General features: G+C 46.9%; 1 protein-coding gene across 1 annotated transcript in view; it reads right to left on the bottom strand.

Annotated features, from left to right (window-relative positions):
• Vstm4 (V-set and transmembrane domain containing 4) overlaps positions 1-19,868 on the bottom strand; it is an 82,162-nt gene that overhangs the window by 49,427 nt on the left and 12,867 nt on the right. The window contains exon 3 of the mRNA XM_032918811.1: positions 6,479-6,547. Within this exon, the coding sequence (XP_032774702.1) occupies positions 6,479-6,547 (69 nt within the window). The remainder of the gene's footprint in view (positions 1-6,478; positions 6,548-19,868) is intronic.

Raw genomic sequence — 19,868 nt, 5'->3', positions numbered from 1 at the left:
AGGGCATCTGATCCCTTAGAGTTGAAGGCGATTGTGAGCCATCCAATGGCAGTGCTAGGAACTAAGCTCTGTTTCTTTGCAATGGGACCAAGAGTCCTTAGCCACCAAGCCATCTCTCCAGCCCACTAAGCAATTATTCAGATCACCTACCACTGACTAATTATTGTTTCTACATGTTTTCCTCGTGATAAAAAATTTTAGGACGAGCATTCATAAATGTGAACCTTAAGTCATCTCACACATTACCTTCTCAAGATCTGAGCTTCTGGCAGAATCTCTGAGTCAAGAGGAAGGCTACCTGGCCAAGGTCCTCGGGAGGCCTGGTGCTGACTCCATGCCTGGAGTCAGAAAGTTCTTTCATGTTCTTAGAGTTGCCCAACGTTTTTGTCTAAGCTAGACTGAGTAGATTTCTGATCCTGGCTCCATAGAATTTTGAACTAAACGTGAAGTGTAGTTGCTTCTCTGTACTTTTCGTTTCCACATCCACAAACTGAATCGATCATGGATTAAAACTATTGTTAAAAAGAAAAAAAAACAATATTGGGGGCTAGAGAAATGGTTCAGTGACTAAAAGTACTCATTGCTCTTTTGGAGGACTCAGGTTTGGTTCTCAGCACCCACATGGAGGCTCACAATTGTCTAACTCTAGTTCTCCAGGAACCAACACCCTCTACTGCCTTTGAGGGCACTGCACACATAGAGTGCAAAGATATACACAGACAGAAACATTTGTGTACACAAATATAAATAAATGTAGAGATTTGAATGAGAATATACCCCAGGGGCCAGTATATTTAAATGATTTGCCTGGTCCATGATTGATGGAACTATTTGGGAAGGACTAGGGGGTGTGGCTTTGTTGGAGGTGTGTCCCTGGGGGTGGGATTTTAGGTTTTAAAAGCTCACACCATTCCCAGTTAGCTCCCTGCCTTGTGCTTATGGATCAAGATGTGAGCTCCCAGCTACTGCTCCATACCATACCTGCCTGCCTACCTGCCATGCTCCCCACCATGATGGTCATGGACTGTGGAACCATGAACCCCAAATTATATGCTTTCTTTTATAAGTTGCTTTGGCCATGTTATTTTTTTTTGTCACAGCAACAGAAAAGTATCAAAGACAACAAATATTTAAAAAACTGATCATGCAGAATAGACTTTTTTTCTTGTCATACTTGGCTAAATAACGCTGTTTCTATTTACGTAGCGCAGACATTGTACTTAGTATCATAAACCATATAATGATAAAGATAAGCACAGTTGTATGCAAACACTGCAAGATATTTTGTAAGGTACTTGCATGCCAGTGAATTTAGATATCTTTGGGTTGGAGAAGTCATGGCACACAATCCCCAGGGATAATGAGGGGCAAGTATAAGTAGGAAGTTCCACAGGATACAGGGAATTATTTTTTTAATGAGATAGGAGTCTCTCTAGGTAGCCTTGCCTATCTCTGGACTTGTATGTTGCAGATGACATTTATTAACAGTTAAGAGAGTCGGCAGATGGGTGGGCAGAAAGAAGAGTCCCCCATGCGGCTCCTGAAGCTATGGCAGAAGCAGAGGGGAGCTGGAGGAAGATTTCTAAGTGCAAGAATGAAGCACTGTGGGAAGGTCCTTTAATGCATCAAATGCTCTTCATAAACCACCACGGGGTCTTCCCACCCATGCTACTGGGAAAGTGGTGATGGAAGACAAGTTACAGTGGATGGAGAGTCATGGGGTGTAAGCAGCTCTAGTTGGAAATAGAGTGGCCTTTCCCTGGTAGTGAAGTCCAACTACTTCTGGCCGGGGGCTCACGTGTCCTTGTGTGTGGGTTTATAGACTGATAGGGTGGATTGGTTAGAGAGGACAGGCTTGTGCCTCCATTTGAACATTGAGAAACTCAACAATGGGACTTGTGGATTCTGAGAGAGACAAGTCATGATCGACTGAGGTCACAGACCTGGACTGAAGACAGGACACCAGGATACGGGACAGTCCAAATCGTGTGACCCCCAACACCAGTCCTGATTTATTCATTGTTGAGCAAATTACTCCAGGAACTTGGCTGGTGTGAATTAAAAAAAAAAAAAAGTGGTAAATAACCCAATGGCCTTGCTGGGCCAGACAGAACTGGGGCAAATGGAGACAAAGCCGGTCTCTAAGGGATTCAGATGTCAGCCCTGATAAAAAGACAGGGTAATCTGGCTTCTGTTTCATTCTTGGATGAGAAAACTGTCTTACTAACTAAAGTTTCTATGCTCCGGGATAAAAGCATCTCTACCTGCCTGTCTGTTCATTCATGCTCTCTCTCTATGGTTTCTAGACTGGAGGGGCTATGAAGGAACAAGGCTGAAGGTGATCTCTGAGGGTTTTCATTCTCGACAGACAGGTGTTCCACACACATCTGGGCCTGCTGTACCCTGCCGGGAGGCAAAGAACTCAAGGTCTAGATGTGGTTTCTGATCTTACCTAGACATGACAAGAGGGACCAGGCAGCTGTGACTGCACAGTCATAGGACATCTGGTCACTCTGTAATGCTCTGCTGCTCCAAGCACAGAGGCTCTGGGGGCAATGCACACATGCATGTGCGCGCCACCCGCCTGTATGTGGTCTTCATGCACGGGTGACAGTGGATGCGCTCTTCTCTGCTCTCGGAGCTTTAGAATCCTTAAAATGTATCACTTCCCAGGGAGAGTAAAACTGCTCATCCATTTTCCCTCGACCAGGCAGCAATGGAGACTGAGAAGTCCTCAGTGTGTCTCCTGTGCCAACCGTTTCTTCAGCTACATAGGGGACGGCAATCCTTTTCAGAACAGTGGCCCTGCCACTGACCCCAGTTTTCTCTATAGACAAAGACTAACCAAAAGCCAGTGTCACAAAATCAGAAGCCTCCAGGGTCACCTTCTCAGAGTGGCAGCGCAGACAAGGTGCCCTCTGTTCTAGTCATTGTTCTCAGGCTGACATGCTGGCCCGAGGTCACCCTTATCATCTCATCCGATCTATTTATAAAAGATGGCCCAAAGAGTCTCAGAACTCAAGCCTAAGCAAATAACACTGTCTGAAGAGTGAAATTAAACCTTTAGACCCGAACTCAACAGAACTTGTGCACTTAAATCTAAACCCAGCTTTTAAAAACCACATGGGAGAGAGGCTGGGGCATGCAGCTTGATGACAGAGTGCTCATAAACGCACAAGGCCCTAATTCTACAATTCAATTCTACAGCATCCAGAATGAGTGAATGAATGAATGAATGAATGAATGAACGAACGACCACATAGGACTAAGGATTTAGCATCATGGTAAAGTACAAGCACAGACGGTGTAAGGCACTGGACTTCATTCTGTCCAAATAAATAATAAAATGAATGAATAAACGCAAAGCAAATTAATACATACATAACAAAATAAAACTCTACCTATAAAAAATCACACTCAGCAGCCATAGAAAGCATCATGTTCTGCTCCCTAAATCTGTTTGTGAATTTTTGTCTTTTGTCACTGAACTGTTAAAGACACCACTGCCAGTTTTAGACAAGCTGCCAAAAAAAAAGAAAGAAAGAAAGAAAAAAATCCAGGTCTCCCCAAAGCAGATGGTGGGGCCAGCAGGCTGCAATGGCTATGCACTCCACAGGGAGGCCAACACAGGGTGACAACCATCCTCCCAGACTGCCAACTGAGCCAGTACCTGTTGCCTGGCAACCCAACAGGGTATTCAGAGCTGCTTTGAAACTGGGTGACCCCAGCATTCCTTTGCACAATCAGCCCCAAGCCCCAAACACACACACACACACACACACACACACACACACACACACACACACACACACACACACACACACACACTGCAACAGCAGTCAAGAAAGCCAAGGTCAGTGTTCCACGTTTCCAGTTCAAAGGCAAGAGCCTAGGGAATAGCTGTTCCGGCAATAAAACTCTGTGCGCTTGCACTGTTTTTTTAATGCAGTCTGTAATACCATCTTGCTCAGGGCAAAATACCTGAGTGATAGCCCTGAGGGATTTTAACTCACTCCAGTATCTCATCAAGAGCCCTGACAATCAATGCTTGTTTTGTTGGGTAGGCACACAGCCAGGCCTAGCTAAGCCCCAGGAGGATGGATATCTGTCTACAACCCACACTGAAGCTCTTCCAATCTGGAACAAAAGGGCAAAAGGCCTGAGATCCTGTGCCAGAGTTTCAACTACACCCTTGACCTTGCCAGAGCTGTCTGTGGTGGGCTGAAAAAGCAAAATGCAGGGAGATTGCTGCTGCTGTTGCCGCTGCCAGTAGCATGGCCACCAACACCACCTCCTTCAGCACAGGGAAAGAAGGCACGGAAACAGCTACCCTGGGCATGAAGGGCGCATAGTGAGACAGTCAACTTCTGGTCTTTGACAGGCCCTGATTGTCCCTACTGAGAAGAAAATCCATGCTGGGCCACAGATTACACTTATCAAGAAATCCGGAGTTAACCTTAGACTCAACATCTGTGGGATTTTAAAATGTTGCCAATTATACAAAGTATCTTTGAGGTTCACCTCATGCTGCAAAGTTCATCAAGGCTGACTGCTACAGTCCTTCCAAATGTATACGGTCTTTTGACATTGTACTATCACAGTTTTAAAATGTGGTCTTTGTATCACTCCGGTCAAAACCACCTCACACTCCTGAGAACCTGACGCCTTGTGTCACAGTAAACATTGAGGTGGAGCCAGGGCTCCCTCTGGCACGTGGGCTTCATAGGGAATCCTGCAGACGTTGCCACCATCCCACACCAGCATAGCACCAGCGCTCAGGACAGTGTGGGAGACATCGGTCGCTCAGCCAGGCTGCCTCGATTTACTCAATTGCGATGAGAGGAGAAAACCTTGCTCCTTTCCCCACAACTTCCCCCTATGGAGAAGAGAGCCACTTTTATCTCTGCCCAAGAGGAAGCCAAATGAGAGACAGAGGGAGAAGGGACCAGGGACTGCTTTGTTTGGAGAAAGTCATGAGATAGAGGAAAAAGTGACTAGGAAGTGTAGAAGAAAATTCCAAAATGCTAAGATTCATTACTGGATAAAATGTGATCTAAAACAAAACAAAACAAAACAAAACAAAACAAAAACCTCACCCTACTTGCAACTATTAACCAGTAAGTCCTGGCAAAGTGAATGGTTATGTCAAAGTATTGGTTAGCCACTCATGTTCACGATTAGAATGGAATTTTACAAAGAGATATGGAGTCTTTCCAACATGCTCCTGGAAAAGTAGCTTTGAATCCCTGTGCTTTCCCTGTAAGGCCAGTTCCCCTTTTGCTACTACTCTCTCAGTCACACAGAGGGTAGTGAGGCAAAGCATACACCTCTTCCTAGATCCTTTGACCAGCCCATTCCTCATCAATCAACCCAAAGACTTCACGAGATGGAATCCTTCCCAAGGTCCTGCCTTGCCCCCTTGACATCAATGACTCCGCCTGAGAACGTAGAGTACATGATGTCATTGCTCCTGGTCTCACTCCTTGGTTACTTTTCAGTGACCATTTCTCTACTCTCCTTTCTTTGAGGCAGAGGTCCGTAACCTCTCTTGGCATCTCAGGGCAGGGTCCTTTGATGTGGGGACTATCTTGGGCATTGTCTCTATTCTTAAGCTGCTAGTGGCATGCCCACACTTGAGGCAACCGAAACTGTGCCCTGAAACCAGCAAACGTCCCCTACAGTGGCAGAAGCACCCCCACTGTTGAGAACTCTGCGTGAATGGATGCCAGAGGTTTGTGTTATACAAAGTATCTTAGAGATTCAAATCTTGCTACAGAGTGTGTCAAGACTGGATGCACTGACCTTCCCAATGCATAAGAGATCACCTCAGAGTTCAGCCAGCATTCACAGCAAGCTCCAGGGAGCGGCTGCCACTGGCACTGTCTTTCAGGCTGGGGATTCTAGCCGGCTGCATGCTGGGGTCAAATGGGGAGGGATGCATGAGTTTCCACCTAAGTGGGAATCTTCCCGGAATGTCAAGGATCCCTGCTTTTCAAGCTCCCTGAGTGGTTCTAACATGAGATGAACATAACTTGCTAATAGCTTTCAAGGTCTTTAGGACCCCAAACTTCTAAAGCAACCAAAAATTAAAGACAGCTCCCGTGGATGTATTCTTTAATTTCACATCCCTGGGAAGTCTCTCCTTGGTGTCACCTAGAAGTATGGGGTGGGTAAAACAGAATTAGGCAGAATAAGACTTTCACCCCCACTTGGTCCACCATTGATTCCCATTTCACTCCTGCAAAGACCAGTCCAGGAACATACCTTGACGCTATGAAATTTTTTAGAGACTCGAATCTTTTCTTCCTCTTTTTCTGTTCCTCTCTTTCTGTCTAGAAGTGAGGCTGCATCAAGATGCCAGACTTGGGGTTGGGATTTAGCTCAGTGGTAGAGCGCTTGCCTAGCAAGCGCAAAGCCCTGGGTTCCGGCCCCAGCTCCGGAAAAAAAAAAAAAAAAAAAAAAAAGATGCCAGACTTACCTTCAAAAAAAGCCCAAGTCACCTTCTTTTTCTCAAACGATGAATCTTCATCAGCCTTGAGGGAGATCACTGTAAACACAAAGGTACAGAAATGACACACAGCAGCTCGCAGCTCTGACCCACACTCTAACCCCAAATAGAGCCACACGGTACTGATATTGCTTAAATTTAATGTGTCCGCATTGACAAAACTGCCTTAAGTCTTCATAACCCAGATACCAAGGAGAAACACAATGGCTTCCACCAAAGGTGGGGAAACTTGGGCCCCAGGACAGGCAAAGAAAGCTGTCTGTGTTTAAAAGCCGTTATGGCAAAGCCAAAGTACAGACTAATGAGTGTCTCACCTGCCCCGACAGACTTTCAAATATGGAGAGTTTATTGATAGGGACCAAAACCAAATAACCACTTCCTTGGTGAGTTTACTCTCTTCCATGGTCCAGTACAGGGTATTTACTCCTAGACAGAAACACCTGGAGTCCTGAATAGGCGGGGATGAGCCCTGAGACCCTCTGTATGCAAGACACTCTTAAAGTCAGCAGACTCCTACTCGACGTTATTTCGTCTTCTTTTACGTGATGACTGGTTAAAGGATTTATTCTGCTTTCAGTAGAAATGAGTTGTGTTACAGTGTGTAAAACCTTGAATGTCACTCTGGGGATCTAGACAGACAACAACAAAACACGTACAATCAACTGATTATTTGACAGAACTTTCTGTGTTGACAGGAATGTTCCGTGTGGCAAGCTGCTGACAAATATGACTACTGGGCACTTAAAATATGGATAGTCTGACCAAGACCGCATACCTTTAACCCCAGCACTCGGGAGGCAGAAGCAGGCAGATCTCTGTGAGTTCGAGGCCAGCCTGGTCTACAGAGCTAGGACAGCCAGGGTTACACAGAGAAACCCTGTCTCAGAATACAAAAACAAACAAACAAAAAAATGCAAAAGAATTAAAATTTCAGGAATTTAGATTTAAATTGGCAATTGTGATCTACGGCTACCAACTGAAGCGCTCTAGGCAACAGAATCAAGGACCTGACTTTTAGAAAGGCGGGTGGAATGCAGATGGATCGGCACAGAGGCAGGCAACGGGTCAGACGTGGCTGAATGACCGCTTGGTTCTATTGCGCCTTCTATATGTGTCTGGATTACTGTTGCTGTAGATATCAATTCTTAATATGCTACCCTTTTGTCCTTGGGACCTTTATTGGATATTAGCTTTTGAGACCTTTTGAGATCTTGTAGACCTCTGATCTTCCCTTCCTGTGTGTCTAACCTGTCAAAAAGCCTCTTCGTTTTGTCTTTCCATTTATGGCATCTTTCAGCTCAGGATTACCTAACTCCTCTTCACACACCCTGGTTCTCCAGCGAATCCTCCAGCTTCTCAACTAACTTCCTAGCCAAGCTAACGATCAATGTTAACAGCCGTGCCTGGCAACTTCCATAGCAATGTGACCTCCAGATCCGTTCCTCCCATCTGGTTTTGATTTTGGCATTGTCTCAGTGTGCCTGAGAATTTTTCCAGCGTGGATGTCAGACATTGTTAGGAAGAGCACAACGTCCCTAGAGAAGTCTTCCGTTTCCGGAGAGCGTGGTGAAGATTAACGTTCCCCTTATCCACTCAGGGTTTGAACTGCTTAGGAACTGTATGTTTTAGTCTGGCTGTCTCTTGCTTTGGGTTTAGTTCCTTGAGGTTCCGTGACAGTAAGCTTGGACTGTTTGTCACAGTCCACACAGGTTTCGTACCACATTCAGGGACACCCCAAACTCATTTGCCTTCAAAACAACCTGGCTGTCACTTTCTCTGTGGCTCCTGGCCAGCAGTTACAAAGGAACGTCCAGAAAGTTTACATGTCTGATGTGGACTCCTTCACTCTTTGTCTCTGCAATCTCCTACCCTATCTAAGAACAAGTGTGAGAACTGACATACAAATATATATATATATTTGCATGTGGCTGAGGGGATGATGACTCAGTGGTGAAGAGCACTGGTTGCTCTTCCAGAGGACCCAGGCTTAATTTCCAGCCCCCATATGTAGGTGCACAACATTCTAGAACTCCAGTTTCAGGGGGCCTAATACCCTCTTCTGCCCCGTGTGAGAATCGACCATACACGGCACACAGACATAACTTACAGGCAAATACTCACATACATAAAACGAAAGTCAAGAAAGTAAATGCACAATTGGGGAATGCACAGAGTTGCTGCTCAGGAGGCAGAAATTCAGAGATTTCTCTCCCCTACCCTAAAGGAAACTCCTGTCACTTTCATGACCTTTTCCTGGAAGTTGGCAAGTTGTGTGTGTGTGTGTGTGTGTGTGTGTGTTTAGCGAGGCCAGCCGTCCAAATGGCCAAAATGAAAGGGTCCTCCATTCCTGTGAGCAGCCCTCTAACTGAAATACCTTGCCATGACCCTTAGTCAAAGCAGGTGCCCGACAAGCACTTCCGTGTGTCTTCTAGCGAAAGAACCCGTGGTTCTGATTCAATCCAAGTTCAGGTCCTTCTGCCTCACGCACGCTGACAGTGAAGCAATTCAATTCCACTTAGGACAACACGTCGACCCATCCCAAGAAATCTCATAAACGGGGATTTACAAACTGTGGGGACTCTCACCTGCCTTTGCAGTCCAGACAATTTATGGGAAAGGGCAGCCGTTGCTGCTTGGTGCTGAAAGACTAGCAACACTTATCTGCTCCCTCAAGAAAGAAAAACTGCACAGGGGCCCTGCCAGGGCTTCAGGAATTTCCCAAAGTTCTGTTGTAACTATCTGCTCTCAGCTGCTAATCCTGCGCTATCTCAAGTGAATTTGACACAATGTCAAACTATGTGTCTGAGAACACAGACTGTGAGGAAACCCGGATGTCTGACGCGGCCCCGTCCACAGCAAGGGCTTTGTAGTGGAGCGGCCATGGCTCTGTTCCCTGCATTGATGTACCTCCCCCTGTGGCACATGCACAAGGCCGACATAGACTGACCTTGGCCAATCTGTCCTGGAGGCACGGAGTGAAAGAGGCCTCTCTGGGGTGGACTTGGCGAAAGAGGATACCAATGCTTCTAGGAAGCGTTCAGCCGGAGGCTGGCTATAACTGCGTCAGGGGTCAAGTTCGTCTTAGTACGTGTGAAGTCCTGGGTTTGATCTCCACCACCACAAAACAGGGACCAAAAGAAAATGTGAAAACATTTTCCGACCACAGATTATTCACGTTGGCCCAAGGCATTCTGAAAGAAGATGCACTTTTTTTTTTTTCCACACAACTCACTCCCAGTGAACTAGCTAGTTGTCAGGCTTTAGGCTGTTTAACAAAAGCCAACAAGTCTGTGTATTTTGGCTATTGGTCTCCTCCCCTTATAAACCAGCTGTACAGTCAGACAGTAGGGGAGGGACAGCAAACAGCCCTCATGTCCAAATTGCTGTAATTTCTGGAACCTGACAGCCTCTGGTGGGTTGTTCCGTAGATAGAGGCTGGGGCCTCATGAGGGGGCAGAGGCTATCCATGCCTCAGGAAGGACTCCTCACTCAAGCTCCCGCAAAGGAGCTGCTATCACGCACAGACGCACGCACGCACGCGCACACACACACACACACACACACACTAATTATTTGTGCACTGTCTTCTCTCCCATCCCGCCTGAATCCAGGAGAGTCAGGTGTAGGACCCAACCTCCAGATGCTACAGAATTTAGGTCCTATGTGGAGACAGAGGGAGACGGGGCTATTACTGAACAGAGAGGCAGAAGGAGGCTTTCTCGGTACAGCTGCATCAGTAAGACGGGCTATGATTTACTTGACCAACTGTGCCTATTGGCCAGTTGGTTCCAAGATCAAAGCAGAGGAGAGGAATAAAGATTGTTCCTACCCCAGCCAACTCCTGGCTGCTGGCAGGAACCTGGCACCAGCAGACAGATCCTGTGTGTCTTCTCAAGGAGGCAGTGGCCCAGACAACAGAACTGCCAGCTATTCTAGACCCCTCCCCAGAGAGCAGAATAGGAAGAAATCTAGTAAATTGCAAGACATGCCCCACTGCTGTCTCTCTGGGAGCTGCTAGCTGAAAGTGGCCACAGGATAAGGAAAAAGGAAGGGGAGTGGCAGCCCAAAGGACTCAGACAAACCAATTTTGTTAGAAGGAGCAGGAAGTAGGTTGTGAAGAAAAACACCTTAGTCACATCCTTTGATGGGCCTTAGGTAGCCCACCCTACTTACCTGCCCTACAGGGGAATTAATGGCCTTGAATCCTAACTTGAAAAGAAAGTCCCAGAAATGTCCGTGGGAAGGGTGTGCTTCAGTTGTGACTAAGTTCACATGAAGATCTGTGCTAATGCCCTCAGTTCAGGGAGAGACTCCAGGGCTTTCCTGGTCCTTCAAGGACACCGACAACAGCTATGTGGACTGGTTGAACCCAGTCACCCGTGTTAGACAGAGATGATTACAAATTTCAGATTGTCCAGTAATCTCTCCCAACTCTGCTCACCCGTGCCTTCTTTCTTTGACAAAGAATTCAACTTTTAGAGAAGCTTAAAAGGCAGAAGTAAGTTACATCCAAGGACTAAGATCATGACAGAGGTTGACTCTGAGTTGGGGAGACCCATCTCAGCCTTTCTGTCTCTGCTGCTTGGCCAAGTTGGCTAAAGCATTCTGTGCATGGCATGGTGATCTCAGCAGAAGGTGCTTAGTACCTGATAGGCTAAGCTGTGAAACATTGAACAAGCAGGACAATCAACCAGTTCTTGTTAACATGAAGTTCTCTGGCAGTACCCCTGAGCTCCTGGGGGTGAGTAGGAGACACCTCTCAGAAGGGACAGAGGCTCCAGCTTCCAGAACCCCAAATGATGGAGCCCTCTGGATCTTGGGAGCCTAGGCCTTGGTCTCTTGTCCAGCCCAGGGCAGGATTTAGAACTCAAGAAAAACAATCTAGACACCACCTCCTTGGTGCACACTAGGGAAAGCAGAGTAACAGTGCCCAGGAGTGAGTCTGTCACAAGGGTATGTCCCCAAGGATTCCAAAACTCACGGAACACTTGCCATCACAGGAAATCTGCCCAGAAGAATGTTAACTCCATTTACAAAGGCAAACAGAGTCCAATTTTTAAAAGGATCCATTTGTCCAGAAATCTCTCCCCACTCTGGGGACCCCAGTCAACTGCTGGCTGCTGGCTGATTCGTCGTTGTCTTGGGACCTGGCACCAGTAGACAGACCCTGTGTGTCTTCTCGAGGAAGCAGTGGCCCAGACAGCAAAACGCATGCCCTCGATTTCTTTAACAAAGAATTCAATCATTAGGGAAGCTTAGGAGACAGATGTAGGTCACATCCAAGGACCAAGACCATGGCAAAAGTTGACTCTTGAGCTGGGGAGACTCACCTCAGCCTGTCTGTCTCCCATTCCTAAGAAGGACTCCCTGTCCCTTTATAAGTGAAGTTAACTGTGAACTTCTTGATACTTACCCCCTGCAAGACCACTTGTAGTTGGCGTAGAATTACAGACAGCTCGGGGGAAAGGGTAGGAAGAGGTGGTCAGAACCTCAGGCAAGGCTCTAGTGACCCTTTCCAACCTTTCTGCTGAGAAAACAGGGTCTCCCGTGGCAATAACTGCCGCTCTGGTCAAGAAGCAACGGCTGTTAATGCTTTGAGGACAGCGTTCCACACCCTCCGAGAGACGTGGGCTCTGGAAGAAACGTGCATCAGAGAAGCCTTCCTCTGGGGTTATCCAGCGTCTCAGCCTCCTATCCCCTACCAAATACGCTGCCTTAGCATGCATCACTACCCAGAGAGTATGCATCGGGCACGATCGCCCTTTGTATTATCTGCTTCGATGTCTTGCTCCCTCCCTTGCTAGAATCCTCCTGGTCAAGGAGAGTTCACTTCACAGGAGTGAAGTGGGAGGGAATGCCTGTAGTCCTTTGGTGGAGCAGGGGGATCCCTGGAGCACAGGAGGTAGAAGCAAGTCTGGGCAATGTAACAAGACCGTGTCTCGGTGGAAAACAAGAGGAATGAATGGATCAGTTAACCAATCTGTTGTATGCTATGCTATGCTATGCTATGCTATGCTATGCTATGCTATGCTATGCTATGCTATGCTATGGTAAGGAATGGAATGGTATAACAGGGCATACTAGGGAAGAAGGTTACTCAAAAAGATTTGAAAACAGCACCATGATATTGTTACAGGTTGAAAACTTTGGAAGAGGCCAGGCACAGGAGCCCCATCCCACCCAAGTCCCCTTGCTTCTCTGACACCTCAGAAGCCATGGAGACACGGCAGCCCAGGGCTCGCTGCTCCCTCGTGTGCTGGCACTGGACTTGCACTGCATGGGGTTTATTTTTCCAATCTTTCTACAGGAAAAAAAATGCAGGATTTCCCAAGCAGAGGATGGTTCTTAGCTTCGGTCAAGAAGAGCAGACATCTGAACCCTGCTGCCCGGCATGTGAACCTTGCTGATGCTTACCCAGGAAGAACAGAGGCCACCCTGCCTCTGTTTCCTCGGGCTCCATATGAGACAGATCCATGTAAGAAAAGTAGAGGGTGCGGAAATCAACAAGTCACCAACAGCCCCTTGGCTCCCAATTCAAATTTAATAGGCTCACTGTCCCTCCTTGCTGAAAGACCAGATAACGCCCAAGGGAAAAGTTAAAATGTAGCTGTGTTCCCACTGTATATGTCTGGATCTGCAAGTCGGAGGAGGGAGGAGAAACCCTAGACACAGAGACCTCTGTTCCTGCCCTGAGGCTGGCCTGTCACTTCCTTTCCTCCTTGCCTCTCCAAGACTCGGGTCAAAGGCAGCCTCTCTTGAGCCTGGGACAGAGCCATGTAAGTCAGCGTAAGTCAGCAATGGCCCTCGGTGACCTGCCCAGGGTCTCTGCTGATAAACACTGAGACTGGCTTGGCTTTGTTCGGTTTAAGCCATTCTTGCCTTTTTGCACATAGGCTAAGTCGAATTCTAGAAAACAAAGCAGACACAGCAAAGGATTAAAGAGGGAGAAACTTCCCAGGGTTCCTGGCCGCGGCAAGGGAAGCCCACATTCCCCAGGGAAGCGCTACAGAATACAAGGACCAGCATTCGGAGGGAGGGCGCACTGAAGCTCAGGACTCACTCAGCCTCAGCGTTCACCCAAGAGTTTAAATCCCTCACTCACCGTTTACATGGTAAACTGTGTCCTGGAACCTCTGGGTCCATGCACTGAGTCACAGGTGAGATATCAAAGCAGAATCTAGTGGGGCGCTGAAATCCCTGGTCAGATCACCTCCCTGGCCAGTCCCTTCCACTTTCTCATCTCATCCGCTCCCTTATCCTGGCCCACAAGGTCAACTGGCATGCTCTTGATTCTCTAAGTTTCTCCTCCAATTCCTTAGAGCCGAGCTGCCCTCATTCTGACATGGCAGGATTCATTGTGTCTGTTGAAGCCCTCCTGTGGTTTCCTCCTCCTCCACAACCACCTCCTCCTCCTCCTCCTCCTCCTCCTCCTCCTCCTCCTCCTCCTCCTCCTCCTCCTCCTCCTCCTCCTCCATAAGGTGACCTCCCATCCACCTCCTAGAACTATATACTTGTCCCAGCCTTCCTCCCATGTCAGGGACACTTGCTATACAGTACCACCTCATCATCCTGTCTTCTCATGCCCTCCCCTGGATAAGGAGACTGTAGTCCCGGGTCCACAGGGATACCTCATGCCTCCTTGGGCACAGTGTCCCAAGGATAGCTTCATAAAGGAAAGCTGCCTACATGTCGAGGAGTTTACGTTTTTTTTTTTTTTTTTAATCTCCTGGCATTTTACAAGACTAGTGGTTGGTTTGTGGTTCAGTCCAACGAGGAATGTGTCTGAGTGTTGTTTAAATTACACTCTGGTTGTGAATGTGTTGCTTCTGAATGTTTGGACCTGTTGACACTGTAAACACCATGATGTGCGCTTGCTTAATTAAGCAGTGGCACTAAATGCTCAGTAAATTTCATTCCTAATTATCTGTTCTGGGTCTCCAGAGACAAGGGATTTAGTTAACTTCTTCCATTGAAACCTAAAGTATCCGCTCCCTGTGGCATTAAGTCCAAATCTAATTATTAAGTCCCCTCTCACATTTTGGGGTCAAATGCCCAGATGATAAATTATATTCTGATTTCATCCTTGTCCCCAAACTTTTTTCTCATAAACTGTGCTTGTGTGCTCTCTCTCTTTCCCTCCCTCCCTCCTTTCCTCCATTCCTCTTTTCCTCTCCCTCCTTCCCTTCCTCCCTTCTTTCCCTCTCTCCCCTTTCTGCCTACCCTCTCTATATATGATGTGTCTGAGCATGAAACACCCGTGTGTTCACAGGTGGATACACAGAGCTCATGGGAAGGTCAGAGGAAGACCCGGGTTGCTGTCCTCCACTTTCTGTCTTGTTTACGCTGGGGTCCCTTGTTTGCGGAGATGTAAACCCAAGTGTTGTCAGAAAGCTTCCAGGATTCTCCTGACTTCGCGCCCCCCCCCCCCGCAACAACAACGCTCTGGGATTACAAGCATCCATCCCAATGCTCCCAGTTTCCGGGTGAATTCTGGGAATGGAACTCAGGTTCTCACATTTGCCTGGCAAGCGCTTTGCAGGCTGGGCCATCTTGCCAGGTCTGCCACCAAACTTTTATGGTAACAGCATTTTTCCATTCGCTGTATCCGCTTACCACACTGAAAGCTGACTCATGCAACCTTAAATCAAGCAACAGTCTGGTTCATTGAACTATGCTGTTTGTGGTTAGAGTAAAACCCTGGTTAAAATGCAGGAGTCTGCAGGTTGCTGCTGTTCTGGGCATCTCACTATTGACGAAGGGGGTTCCCTTTAAACAGGGAGGTAAGTATTTCATCTCAAAATGTTTGACTGCTTCTGATCCCACGGGCTGCAGAGCTTGGCTGAAAAACAACTAAAGGCCACACACACACACACACACACACACACACACACACACACACACACACACACACTGGAGGACCAAAGCTATTGCAGTCCTCACAGCTAAAGCCTAAAGTGGAAAGCAATGTCTCACCCACAGGGGCTATCAGAATGAGCTCTGTAACTAGCCTCTCTAGCATTCAACTGGTGACCACAGGATTGTGGTACCAGGACTGAGGGGAGGTCCTCCTCTGGGTCAGAACCCCATGAACCCTCACCACTGCACACAGCTGAAGAAACAAGGCTTAGGGATTCCATGTTAACCAGTCAAGCTGTGGAATCAGGATGGACCTGGCCAGATCAATACCCTTAGATGGACACCAAGTCTAGGAACTTGTGGAACACAGCAAAGATTGGAGGGGTCACAGAGTAGAGAGACTCTCAAAGCTTGGAGAGATCAAACTGGTCAAACAAGGAAAGGGAGTTTCTTCACAGAGCAGTGAACAGAAGTAGCCCAATGGCCATGGGGCAGAGAGTGAGAGGAAGAGTGCCTGGAGAGGCAGCCACAACTCTGACACTCCAACACAGCAGACAGAGCCTTGAGATGCAAACTGCTATGTCCCACGCACAGAAGTGACCAGTCAGCACTGTATGGGAGTGCAGATGGGTTCAGTCAAGGCCTTTATATCTATAGGGGCAACAGAAAACATCAGTATTTGACAAAGCAACCAGCCATAGACAAGTTGAGTCTCCCTAATCTGAAATGTTATCAGATTTCAAAGTTTTCCCACACATTTTCAGAATTAGAGGTTCTCCAATTGTAAAGTACAAGCAAATATTGTCAAATCTGAACCAATATGAAATCCACAACACTTCTGGTCCAAGAATTGGGGAGGAATGATACTCAGTTATATTTCTTACATGCATGAGAGACTTTGAACCCCTTAGAACAGTGGTTCTCAACTTCTTTAATGCTGTGACCCTTTAAGATAGGTCCTCATGTGGTGACCCCCAGGCATAAAACTGTTTGCACTGCTATTTCATAACTGTAATGTTGGTATTTTTAATCAGGTGTAATACAAATATCTATGTTTTCCAATGGTCTTAGGAGACTTCTGTGAAAGGGTTGTTCAACCAACAAAGAGATTGACATGAACAGGTAGAAAACCACTGCCTTTGAATGTGGAAATGTCCCTCTGTGCATGCACATATACACAGATACACACACAGACACACAGACACAGACACACACACAGACACAGACACAGACACACACACACACACACACACACACACACACTCGGCAGGGTTGTCTCTGACTCTTTCCTGCCTTTGGGATCCTTTTCCTCCTGCTGGGTCGCCTCACACAGCCTTGCTGTGAGAATATGTATGTGCCTGGTCCTCTCATAGTTTGTCATGCCATATTTGGTCTATGTTGCTAGAAGGTCTGATCCTTTCTAAGGAGAACAGTGAAGGGGATTAGATCTCGTGGAAAGGGAAAATGACAGATTTGGGGGGATTGCAGTTGGGATGTAATATACGCGATGAGGATAAAGAAAAGTAAAAAAAAAAAAAAAAAAAAAAAAAAAAAACATGGAATATTCACCTCATTTCAAAGGTGATCTTGAGATTAGACCATGACAGGCTTTGTCTCTGTCTCAAAAGACACACAGCATCCTCAGTTCTCAGAGTTGATTACCCAGTAATTAACAACTATCTAAGTGAAACCCTTAGCAACCTTATTCTGGTTTGTCTGTTTCTTACCTTGTTTCATTTTATACCTGTGGGTCCCCAATGCCAATGGCATTTGTGAACCTACTGGGTTATCATGCTTGCCAGATGCAGAATCTAGTCCAACTTACAGCATCATGAACACCCCTGAACTGTTGGGCTCTTGTCAACTTGACACAACCTAAAAGGCACCCAGGAAGAGGGCACCTCAGTGGAGAGAGTGTTCATATCGACTTTCCCATGGCTATGCCTGTTGGAGTATCTTCACTGATGACTGATGTGGGAGGGCCGAGTCCACTGTAGGCAGCACCATCCTTAGGCAGGGTCGGGGGGCTGATCTCTTTTTAAAAGTTAGCTGAGCATGAGCCAATCGACGGCATTAGTCCATGAGCTCTGTTTCAAGCTTCTGCTTGTGTTCCTTCCCTAACTTCACCTGGCGACAGATTGTGACCCAGCAGTATCACTCCTCAAGCCCAGAGGAGTCCATGCAGTGGACACCAAACCAAAATGTATCCTTCCATTAGCCCAGTACTGGTGTTTCCCACAGCCCCATCCTTGGACATTTCCATCATCCACAGCATCATCTTCTGTTCAACACTACTGTGAGATCAGCTCGCACTAGTCAGACCACATATGTTTATACCCCTGGGAGGAAGCTTTCAATCATCACTTTTGTCCAGCTCCACTCCCCACTGAGTTCATTCCGAAGATCTCTCTCATAACCACATTCAGTCCAGTAGTCAAAGCTTCTTACTTGACACCTCTTGTCCTCTTGCCACATTTAAGGCCAAACCATTTCAACCCTTTGTACTGCCAAAGACGGTCTCCTCCCATTTCACCTGGTTCTCAAACCTGGATTGCAGTGAGCCGACAGCCAGATCCACCTGAAGCCGTGGCATGTGTTACAGTTTTCCATGGCTGAGAGCACTGACCGAGTGGTCAAACTCACTCAGCTACACTCCTTGCTGAGGCTAACATTCCTCAATTTTGTGTTTTCTAAAAGTTTGTCAGGGTGGTGCAGGTGCCCTTTTCAATTTCATTGATGAAAGAACTCAATGCCATCAAACCTAACCTTGATCCTGGTGATGGCACAGCAAACCTTGGTGGCACCGGTACACCAAGCATCACAGAGGACTCCTTCATCCCCGTTCTTGCTACACAATGTGCCCAGCAAGTGACAGACACATGGCACAGCGCGCCTTACATCTCATCTTCTTATATTCACCTTCCTGTGAGGAAGCCTACACTTGCAAGTTCATCTGCAATGACAGATTTTCCACAATGAGCTGAGCCCAGCCTCATTGTCCTCAGGAGGCTCAAACACTCACTCCTAACTTCTGCCTATGGCTTTTTGTCACATCAGGCCAGCAACCTCCTGGAGCGCTTGTCAAAACCCAACACATGATTCGCTGACAGGCCCCAATATGCATTTCCTCCCACGTCAGAAGCCCTACTCTCTGTCATAGCTTAATAATTTTCCACTGAAAATGTAAAGCGGCAGCCAGAAGAGTTGGTTTATTAGCGTAGGCTTTAGTCCCTGAAACTGTGATTTATTTCCCACACATAAGCACCAAGGCACGGGCAATCCTTAGAGAAAAAGATCACGGTGCACACACAGTTGGGCAAGGAGCGCTGCAGATTTTGGGATGTGTTGACGGTTTGCTTGGATCATGGGCTTTTCACTGTTGCTGCTCCTGTTTTTATTGTGCGTGACATTCGTTACGTCACAAGCACATGGACCCGCCACCCACTGGATGTAGCTTGGGTGTGACAGAGTGAAGGTTATGCAAGGTCTGTCCCTGTGTGGCAGCTCTTCCCCACGTTCCACCACTCAAGGAAGCAAACGAAGGAACAGGGGAATGAATGGTGCCATGAAATCAGACCCGGCTCCACCGTGACACCCATGGCCACTTGGGACCTGAGTACACTGCACTGGTCATGAACTTTGGTTATGCTACCCCATAATATCCACGGCTTTCATCTACTTAGTGTCCTGGTGGGTGAGCTTCCCAGCAGTGACCCTTTGCAGCTACACGATTTCCATTCTCCTCCCTCTCCTTCCAAGGGGAAAAGGCTCTGACCTTTCTGTGAGATGACCTCTCAAAGGCCCTAAAGCAATTATATCTAAGGAAGATGGAAAATTCTAGAAAAGATGAAGAATACCAGATGGTTAGAGGTATGTGACTGTCACTATAAGCTGATGGGCTGCTTTCTCTCTATCTCTCTGTCTCTGTCTCTCTCTTACAGTGAGAGAGAGAGACAGACAGACAGACAGACAGACAGACAGACTTACAGCAAGGATATCTAGCTAAGGGTTTAGAAACTCCAAAGGGGAAAGTTCTCTAGAACAACCCCAATGACCTTTCTAGTGAATCGATTGCGTAGGCACCATGGATGTCTCAAATGGATGTCTCAAATCTGGCTTTTTACTAAGTCTCTAACAGGAGTTACAGAGAATAAATAGAAAACGTGATAGAGTGGAAATTCAGTGAAACTAATTCTTGGTAAAATCATGCAAAATGGTTTAAAAGTACTGGCCACTGGGGCATGACCAAGAAAATGGCAGCATGTAAAGTCACAGGCACATTGATAAGCAATGAAGAGGCCACATCTGAAGTACAGAGGACCAAGCATTTAAGTCAAACTCCATTCTTATCATCAATAACGACTCTCAAATTGTGTGTGCACGCTCGTGCCTGGGAGTGAGAGTGAGGTTTTAGTTGCAGCAATTAAATATTGAGAAATAAAATAAAAAAGTTTTATATATATATATATTCATATTTTAAACTATTTTAAAATATTCATTTTTA

This window comes from Rattus rattus, chromosome 13 (assembly GCF_011064425.1).
Source record: "Rattus rattus isolate New Zealand chromosome 13, Rrattus_CSIRO_v1, whole genome shotgun sequence".
In the NCBI taxonomy this organism is placed as follows: Eukaryota; Metazoa; Chordata; class Mammalia; order Rodentia; family Muridae; genus Rattus; species Rattus rattus.
This window is presented reverse-complemented; position numbering and strand designations above follow the sequence as displayed.